General features: G+C 45.6%; 2 protein-coding genes across 2 annotated transcripts; one reads left to right on the top strand and one right to left on the bottom strand.

The window, feature by feature from the left end:
* The first annotated feature begins 2701 nt into the window (after positions 1-2701).
* LOC128309492 (ubiquitin conjugation factor E4 A) lies at positions 2702-6581 on the top strand. Its single transcript, XM_053045896.1, has 3 exons — positions 2702-2827; positions 2921-5634; positions 5699-6581. Exons 2-3 carry the CDS (start codon positions 2967-2969, stop codon positions 6160-6162), a joined length of 3132 nt encoding a protein of 1043 aa, XP_052901856.1. The 5' UTR covers positions 2702-2827; positions 2921-2966; the 3' UTR covers positions 6163-6581.
* Positions 6582-6700: 119 nt separating this feature from the next.
* LOC128297730 (mitochondrial inner membrane protease subunit 1) lies at positions 6701-7598 on the bottom strand. Its single transcript, XM_053033421.1, has 2 exons — positions 7459-7598; positions 6701-7388 (listed from the first exon to the last, which is right to left on the bottom strand). Exons 1-2 carry the CDS (start codon positions 7558-7560, stop codon positions 6765-6767), a joined length of 726 nt encoding a protein of 241 aa, XP_052889381.1. The 5' UTR covers positions 7561-7598; the 3' UTR covers positions 6701-6764.
* Between the last annotated feature and the right edge of the window lie 2815 nt (positions 7599-10413).

Below are 10413 nucleotides of genomic sequence, written 5' to 3'. Positions count from 1 at the left end.
ACACACACTTACGCCATCCCTCTGCAAACCCCCGAGGGCGGCTTTCATGTCAGGACGGGATGTCATGGCCGGTTCTAAAAAAAATCCGAACCGAGATTTCGGATCACCGGTTTCGGTGGTGGCACGGGCACGGCGTAAGAAAGGTGTTGGAAATGGAAGAAGAAACAAAAAAAAACACCACCGGGGGTAGCATTGGAAAATGCTACACCGCAAGGTGTCGACACCGAACCGAGGTGTGTTCAAAAAGGAAGCTAAAACAAAACTAGGTTGTAGGAGTTAAACGGCGAAAGAAAACAAGGTACAAGGTAGCCCAAAACTCGAACCCGGATACAAGGAGTTGTTTTGGAATTCTTTGTTGTTGTTCTTTTTGTGGGACAAAGGTAAAGGAAAGGGTTTCTGTTTCTTACGGTGGAAAGTGATCAATTTTTATATTTTTATGCTTGATTTTTTTATCCCTTTATTGACAAACCATTCGAACAATGGTATTGCGTCGTTTTTTTTTTGTTTTCTCCTCTCAACAAAATAATCACAAAGAACATTATCAACTCCTGTTTCCAACGTGGATCGTTTGCGATTGCATTGATGAATCATGATTACCGGTAATATAGAACTCCTTTTTTTGTGCGTGTGGTGCCGGTAAAATAGACTGAAAGGAAGGGTGGCCTGACGGAGTGGCAAATCTTCCTCATTTAATTGCCATTTCGGGGTGATTGCGCATTCCGCTGCCTCTGGGGGTTTCTGGAGCAAAACAAAACATAACCAAACCACACTATCAGCTGAACTTTAAAGCAGATTTGAACAAGCTGATCAATGTAACTGATAACGAAACACGGCGACACATACACGGCATTGGGTTACAAGTGTTGTGATGATTGTGATGCAAAACGTACTATCAAAAGGTCTTGTAACTTACCTTTTTCAATACTGACGATCGACGGTGCTGATCGGTTTCTCTGGTTGTTTAATCCGTTTTCGTTTTATAAACACACCACACTTCGCATTACATGATGAGTAACTTTAATGGTAATAATTTACCTTCTTACAAGAAAAAAACAACCTGCGAGTAACAAACATTAAAGAAATTTCACCATTAAATCATGTTTTCGCTAGACGAGAGAAACAAACAAGCACACACACTTGTAAAAACACAAACACTTACAGCTACCAGGTATAAAATTACATTAATTAAAAAACAAAGCACTGTCACGATGGACGCAATGTGGTTTGTTGTTTTTTTCTTCTCTCCTGTTTGGTTTAGAAAAACCATTCGCCACAAATTCAACAACAATCGAAGTGCGTTGAACCGTTCCGGATTCAAAAGGTTACCACCTTGCTGCTTCTAAACCGGCATTAAAGCATTAAATGGAGATGATTTTCTTCACAGACGAACTCTTTTTTGCTCTTTACTTTACACTCACACACGCATACCCATAAACACAACTGTACACACCGAAGGACACTGCCGAATTTTCAACCATTCGACGGCTTTGCCGGTCTTTTTCCCTTTCGCGAAACCTTGACGGGATTAACCGCGGATGTGCAAGGTGAGCCGAAGCGTACACACGCTTCTTTCTACTAATAAAGCACAAAATCGATCGTACATTTTCACAACTTCGTGCACTGATTTTTCCTAAACGTGAAAAGCACACGTTAGCCGTTTTTATTATTAGCACTTGGCATGTGAGCTGTGGGGCACAGTTTAGCTCATCAACAGAACGGGGAAATATTCCACCTCATTGAATAAATCTAAACACAACATACGCGTACGCGAGCTTTCGGCAGCGAGCATCTGCGTGAAACTACGCACGCACATGCTCCATACACAACGGTCGGTCGCAAACTGAGTTTGAATCATTCTGGTTACCGGGTATCGGATGGGTTTGCCCTCTCCAAAGTGGGACAATTGCCATAGCAAGGGCGGACAAGAAAATGTTGTTATTTGTTGATTTGTTATTTGCTTGCTGGAATTGTGGACATAACAAGAAAATGAGACAAGGATTTTCGTGAAAATAAATTAGAAAATCTCAATTCAAAATCTCAAATTCAATCGGATCAACTAGCACGTCGAGTGTTCTTTCCAGTTGATTTGTGTGTCTTATACTTTCTATTTTTTGTGTTTTAGTCATTTGTATTCATTTGTTAATCATTTGTAGTATGAATTTCTGTACTGATGAAATAAAATAGGTACTGCTAGCAGTCGTGTGCGTCGATCGATTTAGCAGACGGAAAAAATGAATATTAACTTACTTTGTCCGCCCATTTGCGAGTGTGCTGCATTTGCTGGAAGTTTTGCGTTGTTTTACGTGAGTCGTGTACATGGTGCTGCATATAGAATGAAAACATCGAACGTAACACGTCTTGTAAAGAAGAAAGGAATTGTAGGCCGAAGCACGAGTACGGCGAAGAAGAAAACCCTACGGTTTAATTAGCCTCCTTTGCATACTGATGAACCAAATTTCCATTATTTTAAGCAAAAATACCCGCTGTAAATCCTTTACCGTTGCATTTTCATCGCCTGCAGATCGAACTGTCAAATTCTTCCTGTCAGTGCATTGCAATGGCCGAGCCTGCGCTATACTTACTGTCGTTGATATTTGGTGGAAATTGACAGTTGTTAATTGACAAAGAAAAATACGCGAAAAATTACAACTCATTCGTCTCGTCGTGAAGTTTTTATGAATGAAAACAAAACCAATCGGAATGAAAATGTGCACCAAATTGTGGGATTAAAACAAAAGCTACCATACCCGTCGCATCCACGCATTCCACGTAGTGCTGCCCGAACAGGAGTGTGTTCATTCTTCCTGCTCAACTCTATTTCCACACGGTATACACTTCCCTATGGGTGCTCGGTGGTGGAAGGAGGATTTGTTCTTTTGATCGTGTGTTTTTACATTGTTTGTCCAATCGTGTTTCGCAGGTAGTAAGCAATTCGTCAGTTGGTCCCTCACGGAAAAGTTTATCGAATGGCAGAAACGATGGATACATCACACAAACCGAACCCGCTCGAGCAGAAAACGAATGCCCACATAGAGAAGGTGTTTCTGATCACGCTGAACAAGAACCCGCAGAAAAACAAACAGCTGGTGTACGTGGAGGACGTGGCGCAAGGTGTTGAAAGCGGGCTGCTCGATCTGGACGTGTTGGAGCAGGCACTGTTCGAGCGCCTGATGCTGTTCAATCCGTCCGAGTATCTGATACCGAACAACATAACGACGGCCGACACACCCCAGATCGCGGAAACGAAAGCCATCCTGTATCTGTACGGGTGCTTCGAGCGCAATGAAAAACCGGTCGAACCAACCGATAGCGTAGCGTTGGACAACCAGCGAAAGATGAAAGCGCTCATACTGCGCAACGTGTGCACCTCCCTCAAGCAACCGGAACTGTACGAGGGCCAGAACCTATCGAACCAGGTGCTGGACATTTTCAAACAGTCCGACACGGACGATTACACCGTCGCGGCACGGTTCCTGTCGGAAGCGGTGAACGAAATCTTTGCCGATTCGGAAACGGAATCGGACGGGTTCGTCGTAATACGGGGCATATTTGGGCCAATTTTTGTGGTCGTCATGAAAGCGCTGCGGGCTGCCTCACTAATCACGATCGAGCGCTGGGTGATGCCGTTCCTGCAGGTGTTTCCGAGCGATAAGAACAATCCTCGGCTTGCGCTCATTTTTCTCGGCTACACCACACCGCCGCCGGATTCGGACGGTATTAAATACTCCGACTCGCTGCTCGGTCAGCTGCTTTCACTGTCGATTATGCCGCGCAACCACAATGGACCGTACGAGTACTACGAGAATCCGCTCACAACGAACCGTTCCGCGGTTGACAGCCTGTCGTCGAACCTGTGGAACTACACCAAACTGCACCTCGGCCGGATGCATGCGTTCGTGAAAAGTTTCCTCCTGCTCGGGGGCGATGTGCGCTCGAAGATGCTCGACTGGATCGGCAGATGTCTGCATGCGAATGTACCGCGCGGGCAGATCTGGAACACACACCACGGGATGGGTATGTTCGGCAATCAAACGACATCGCCCGATTCGTTCAGCATCAATCTGGCCGGTGTGTTGCTGCATCTCTGCCAGCCGCTTCTCAAGCCCCAGCTGAAGGTGCTGATCGTGGACCCGACGTACTGCGCCGTTAAGGAGGCGGACAAGGAAACCAAAGCTGTACACATGCTCGATGCGGAAAAGGAAACCTGCCTTCTGCCGCTGGAAGATGACAAGGAGCAGCGGCTCGAAGCAGACCGGTACAACTTCGTGACGGAGTGTTTCTTCATGACGCACAAAGCGATCGACCTTGGGTACCGCGTATGCATTGAGAAGTTTTTCCGCATGAACCGTGAGCTGCACCGGCTGCAGACGATGTACTACGACATGATGGCACAGAACGGTTCGGACGTGCCGAGCGATCTGATGCAGATGGTATCCTCGCAGATGCAGCAATTCCTGTGTCTGCAGAATGTGCTGCTGGAGCCGGAAACGGATGAGCTGCTGTTGCAGTTTTACGAAGCTTCCGCCATCTGGCTCACACAGCTGAGTGCCCGTGACGCATCGCTAATCGATACACTCGAGCGAGCGAAAGGGTTTTCACCCCAGACACAGCAACCGGTGAAGCTGCCCCTGAACGGTGTGTCCGTTTCACGCGTGCTCAAGTGCATTCCCGAGTACATCATCGAGAACATTGTCGGTTATTTGCAGTTCTCCCGTCACTTTGACAGTCGATCGCTCCGGGTGGACGTGGATGCGCAAACGTCGATCTTCACGATGATACTGATATTTATGGGCAGCTCGGACCGTATCCGGAACCCTCATTTGCGGGCCCGATTGGCGGAAGGGCTCGAAAGCTTACTGCCCAAGGATTCGGAACCGGCCGGTTTCAGCCTAAGTGCGACCCTGTTTACCAACCATCCGCACCGACTCGAGATCATTCCGAACCTGTTGCGCGTGTTCGTTAGCATCGAAATGACTGGGCAGAGTGTACAGTTTGAGCAGAAATTCAACTACCGTCGGCCGATGTACGCCATCATGGACTACCTGTGGAAGATCGACGAACAGAAGGAATGCTTCCGTGCGCTGGAACGGGATGCGATCGAAAACATCGAAGCGGAAGATCCGCCCATCTTTTTGCGCTTCATCAATCTGCTCATCAACGATGCCATCTTTCTGCTGGACGAATCGCTGAGCAACTTGCAGCAGATCCGTCAAATGCAGGGAGCACAGGACGGTGGCGAATGGGAATCGTTGGCACAGAACGAACGGCAGCAGAATGTGGCTAATCTGCGCAATTTGGGCATGCTGGCACGGTTCGATAACATTCTCGGCCGGGATACGATTAACATTCTGCAGCTGCTAACGTCCGAGACGAAGTCGATCTTTTGCCACTCGTCGATGGTGGATCGCGTAGCGGCCATGTTGAACTACTTCCTGCTGAACCTGACCGGACCGAAGAAGGGTAACTTTAAGGTGAAGGACAAGCGCGAGTTTGAGTTTGATCCGGCCCGAACGGTGCTTGAGATCTGTCGAATTTACGTCAATCTGTGCGAGTGTGATGCGTTCTGTCTCGCCGTGTCACAGGACGGTCGGAGCTATAGCCCGCAACTGTTTGAGTACGCGGAGCAGGTGCTCAGTAAGTAGTTCTCTTTGCTTGCCTGGAGATGTATAGTAATGGAGCGTTTTCTGTTTTCTTGTAGCACGCATCGGTGGTGGTCAGTTGATTGGGGAGATGCAAGAATTCGCCCAAAAGGTGCAACGTATCGAGAAACAGCAAAAGATCGACGAGGAAGCATTGATCGATCCACCGGACGAGTTTCTCGATCCGATCATGTCGTCGCTCATGGCCGATCCCGTCATACTGCCCAGTTCGCGCATTACCGTCGACCGCTCGACGATCGCGCGCCATCTGCTGTCGGATCAGTCCGATCCATTCAATCGATCACCGCTCACGATGGAACAGGTGAAGCGAAACGATGAGCTAAAGGCCAAAATAGACGCTTGGATGCAGGAGAAACGTGCGAGCCATGCAGCAACGATGGCTGCCGCTGCTGCTGCTGCAACGGCAGCCGGTACGAGCAGCGAACAACCAACAACTCCCGTGACCCCAACGGCGGCAGTAGCAATGGATGCTGACGAACCGACCGAAGAGGACCAACAGTAGCGTGTCACTAATCGTTCCTTCCATTAGCTCAATTTGAATAATGCTACGATTAGGCGCTCTCGAGTCCTCCTCCCAGGATCACCGCCGCCTAAAACAGTCCCAATTTTCATTGCAGTTTTAGCAGGTGCTGCCAGAGAGAAGCTGGCACACAAAATGGCGCTTTCCGTTTTTGGTTTTATATTCAAATTTAGTGTAGGTGAATGTTTTTTTTGGTTTTAGTGTTTTTTTTAACGAACTCTCAACTTTAACTTTACCACAAATGCGCGAAGCAACCAGTGTATACGCGTGTTCTGTGTGTATGTACGTGTTCGAGGGATGAGGAAAATGTATCGTAAATTTAATGGCACCCACTTTAGCTGTGTAGCAACGATCCACGAAAAACACCCTTTAGTATGCAATAAAATATAAAAAAGTAAAAACCATCCAAAATGTATGAGCTTTTCGGTTGTGATAGTAACGTGTTCCGATGGGAAGGAAAAGAAATAGTGTTGTCCGGAGCATTACTTTCGACTATAACTTACATTAATTTTAATATCTCATATGAACAACATGTCACGGACACGCGGTAATCGCTGAACGATGCAATCGATCGCACCATACACTTAGATGAATAGTTTAAACTCACTCAAAGGCCACAGACGACAGACGGCACGGCTTTTCACTAGCCCGATCGGTACCGGACCGTAGTTGCGCGAGTCGGAACTGTTCTGTACATTATCGCCCTCGATCCAAAGATGACCCCGGGGCACGGTAACGATGCTCGTCCTCGGTTCCGGTGGCATCTCCATTTCCATCCCTCGACCATCGCTGTCCATAGCAACATGCTGCTGTTGGTTGACCGTGTCCGGCATTTTCCTTTCCGTTTCCTCCACCGAATGGCTCACGTAATCAACCTTCTCTCGCAACTTGACCATTGCTTCATAGTGCTGTTGTGATTTGCTTTTCGGTCGCTGCTCATCGGCATTCACTTCGCTGCCAGTATGCGGTAACACTGCCGTGTAAATGGTGTACGAGTTCGACAGTGGGTTTAAATTGAACGACGCCCGCGTCATGATACGATCACCCGGCATGCCGATAATGCGCTTGCATACGTGCTGCACCGGATTTGTCGGGCTTTTCGTGATGATTATGTCGCCCCGCTGTAGTTTCGCGAGCCGCGGCGTAATACGATCCGTAATGAGCACATTGTTTGTCGTTAGGGTCGGTTCCATCGATGGGCCAACGCACTACGAATAAGCGAGCGTAAAGTAGCAACTACTTGTGGATGATTATGTAAAGCGTGTTCGTCTAGCTTACCACCACAAAGTCTCCAATGTACTCGAAGGTGCAGTGTGTAATGCAACCATACTGTACGATATATCCGCAGACACCGAGCGCCTTCGAAAGGAATTTAAACATTTACAGGTAGTTTGCTTTCTTCCAGCACTTAATTTGTTTCGTGGACTGCTCGCTGCGGAGTGTTGTTTACATTAACGCAACAATAACAAAAAAAAACGACCAAACGTCATGGGCGGCGATGTTTTGGTGGGATATATTTAAACGCGCTGGTTGGTTACTTGAGCAGTACTTTTTGCGTGCGATGTTTTCGATTTTGAGTGTGGTGTGCAGTAAAATATGTTGAAAATAAAACAAATTATGTATTAAAAATGTATAAAGAATAATTAATCACACCTACAGAATCATTTCAATTAAAACGGAGTGATAAAACAGGTTTATTCACTCTTACAGAGTGATTATAATCCAAAGAGTGGTAAAACAGTTTTTCTCACCTGAGTGAGTTTCTAGTCGGCACAGAGAGTGAGAGTGAGTATAAACGCAAAAGAGTGGTAAAAACATTAATGCAGTATTGTATTTTTTAATGAAACTCAAAAGAGTGAGTAAAGGTTTCAAATCATCAAACCCACTCTTTGGCTCTGATTCAAATAATTGAAAAGAGTGCTTATTCCCATCTCTAGAGTGAAGATCTCGAGAACTGCGTATCTCGAGAACTGCCTGTACTTTTCCCGACCAACGGGAAAGTTAGTGTTTAAATATTGCGTACTTTTCGGTGGTTTTCGAGCAAGCATTTGAAATACAAGTACTATTGAAGTATTGGAATACATGAATACGAAGAAGTAATAGGAAACATTGAAGTTTGAGTACGAGGCCCACCCATGCAACACCGGGCCTATTGGTAGCGGCACTGATCTTCACAAGACAGGAGCAAAGTAAATCTCATCCGGACCTAATCTCCGTATGCAGGAATGACTATCCGGCTACGGGTAAATAAAGTAAAAAAAAAATAGAAATGGTAGGACCTAGACCTCCTGAAAATGTCATGCCGATAAAGAAGAAGGAGTTTGAGTACACTGCATGGTGCATTTGCGTAGCCGTGTAACCGGGCCAATATAGGTAGTAGGGGATTAAAAAGTAGTAAAATGATAAAAAAATTATGCACTACATATTGTACTTTTCTTTTAAAAAACACAGCGAATATCATACATATGTAGCAAGTTTGATTATCTACACATTACAGCTCAGAATGGAAAAAACCTATAAGCTTTGTTTCTAGGTATGTTTACGCTCAAACAGAACAAAGTTTATACCACCCACAAGGAGACAATCATTCCAAACGCCTATGGTAGCTGTGCACGAAGAATGCGAAACTTGAATGACATGTGTTTGCGACCAAAGTTGTGGCCAGCTATTCGGCTATTCGCTTCTCAACTTTGGAATGTACAAGTTGGAATTGTGTATGCGTAGTTTCGGTTTCTAAACTTTAACTTTTGGTAAAACTTTTCCATACACTCTGGAAAGAATGCAGTCCTATTTACAGCGCGTTTCAGATTTAACAAACAACGGAAAAGATCCTCGTGTAGCTCCCCGCAGCATCCTTCGAGCCTTTTGTCAATCAAATCCAGAATGAAATGGGTCAAGTGTGGTACCAAAACGGGGTATTATCACACTTTGCTGAGGGAAATGAATACGTACACTTTTTCACCGTAAATCAAAAGACGGTGACATGGCGACGCGCGTAAGCTTAAAAGGTGTTAAAGCAACAAAAAAGTGTGTATTTTCCGAAAAGGATCGGTTCCGTTCACAAGCTGTCAGTAGGATGGGACAGTTGGCAGAACTCGGGCATTTGTCTCAATTATCGAAGTACACGACCCACCAAGTGGAGGCAAGTATAGTTTTATTTCTTGCCAGTTTTTTTTCCCGCCGCAACTTGCAGTCCTGTGCCGCAATCAATTATTTTTGTCGGTTCGAGTTGAGCACGTGCCTGATGGCACATCGTAATCGATAATTGACAACTTTTGCGTGTATGTGACACTGCGTGGTTGGGCATTTTGGAAGAAGTTTCGGAACTGTTTTCTTATAGCTAACAATTCCCGACCGTGCGTACGCAACAAACAGGGCGCGTGGTCTAGACTTTAATCCGAAGATAAGGCTGAACGTGTATTTCGCCCGGTGACAGTTCATCGATGGATAGAACGCCCAAAGGTATGCAACGTGTTTTCTTTTCGGTTTGTTAGCTAAAACGGATTTCGTGGAATTCCGAAGTCCGTCAACTGATTAAAAGTTACCTTAACTCCCTGTTACACCATCAAAAGCTATAAATAGCGATTGCATACTTTTAGACGGTAGCAATCTACGATTTAGGAAATTTAAGTCGTAGGAAGTGGTCGCCACGACTTGCTAAACAAATTACAAAGTGAAGCAACTTGAAACCCGTTCTGTTCCCTTTCTATACTTTCTACTGCCGGTAATTTCAGTCAATTAAGTAGGTGCAGGGCCACTAGAGTTGATAAAATACTGACAAATTTTTCAAGTGACAAAATAAGCTTGTCAACTGCAAAACAACACTATAACGTTGCTGCGCAAACAATTGTTTCCAGATTTTCGATACCAAGAGAGCATGTTTTTTAAGAGTTGACATCTGCAGCTTGGGATAAATTTACCCATCACTATTGCATTGCATACTATCAAACCCGTGAAAGCGATCGCTAGTGTAAGAAAGATGTAAGAAACGGAAAGCATCCTTCATCTTGCTCAAACTTTCCGTCGACTGGTACGAAATTCCATACAAAACCAGCTGTTTTCAGATTTACCATACCAGGAGAGCATGTTTTTCAAGAGGTGACACCTGGTACCAGCCGAGCAAGCACAAATCACGCGCTTCCCGGTAGTTGCAATCCCAAGTTGTTGCATGTAAGATGTTGCATGCAAGATGTTGCGCAACATATGTTGCATGCCAGATGCTGTGCAACATAT

Source organism: Anopheles moucheti, chromosome 2 (assembly GCF_943734755.1).
Source record: "Anopheles moucheti chromosome 2, idAnoMoucSN_F20_07, whole genome shotgun sequence".
NCBI classification, from domain to species: Eukaryota; Metazoa; Arthropoda; class Insecta; order Diptera; family Culicidae; genus Anopheles; species Anopheles moucheti.
The sequence above is the reverse complement of the archived record's forward strand: the minus strand, read 5'-3'. Positions and strand labels throughout refer to the sequence as shown.

Bases quoted from the DNA above. Each gene is read 5' to 3' on its own strand.
- LOC128297730 (XM_053033421.1), bottom strand. From the start codon at position 7,560: ATGTTTAAATTCCTTTCGAAGGCGCTCGGTGTCTGCGGATATATCGTA. The intron at 7,389-7,458 runs GTAAGCTAGACG...GCTTATTCGTAG, and splicing joins ACATTGGAGACTTTGTGGTG to TGCGTTGGCCCATCGATGGA.
- LOC128309492 (XM_053045896.1), top strand. From the start codon at position 2,967: ATGGCAGAAACGATGGATACATCACACAAACCGAACCCGCTCGAGCAG. The intron at 5,635-5,698 runs GTAAGTAGTTCT...GTTTTCTTGTAG, and splicing joins GTACGCGGAGCAGGTGCTCA to CACGCATCGGTGGTGGTCAG.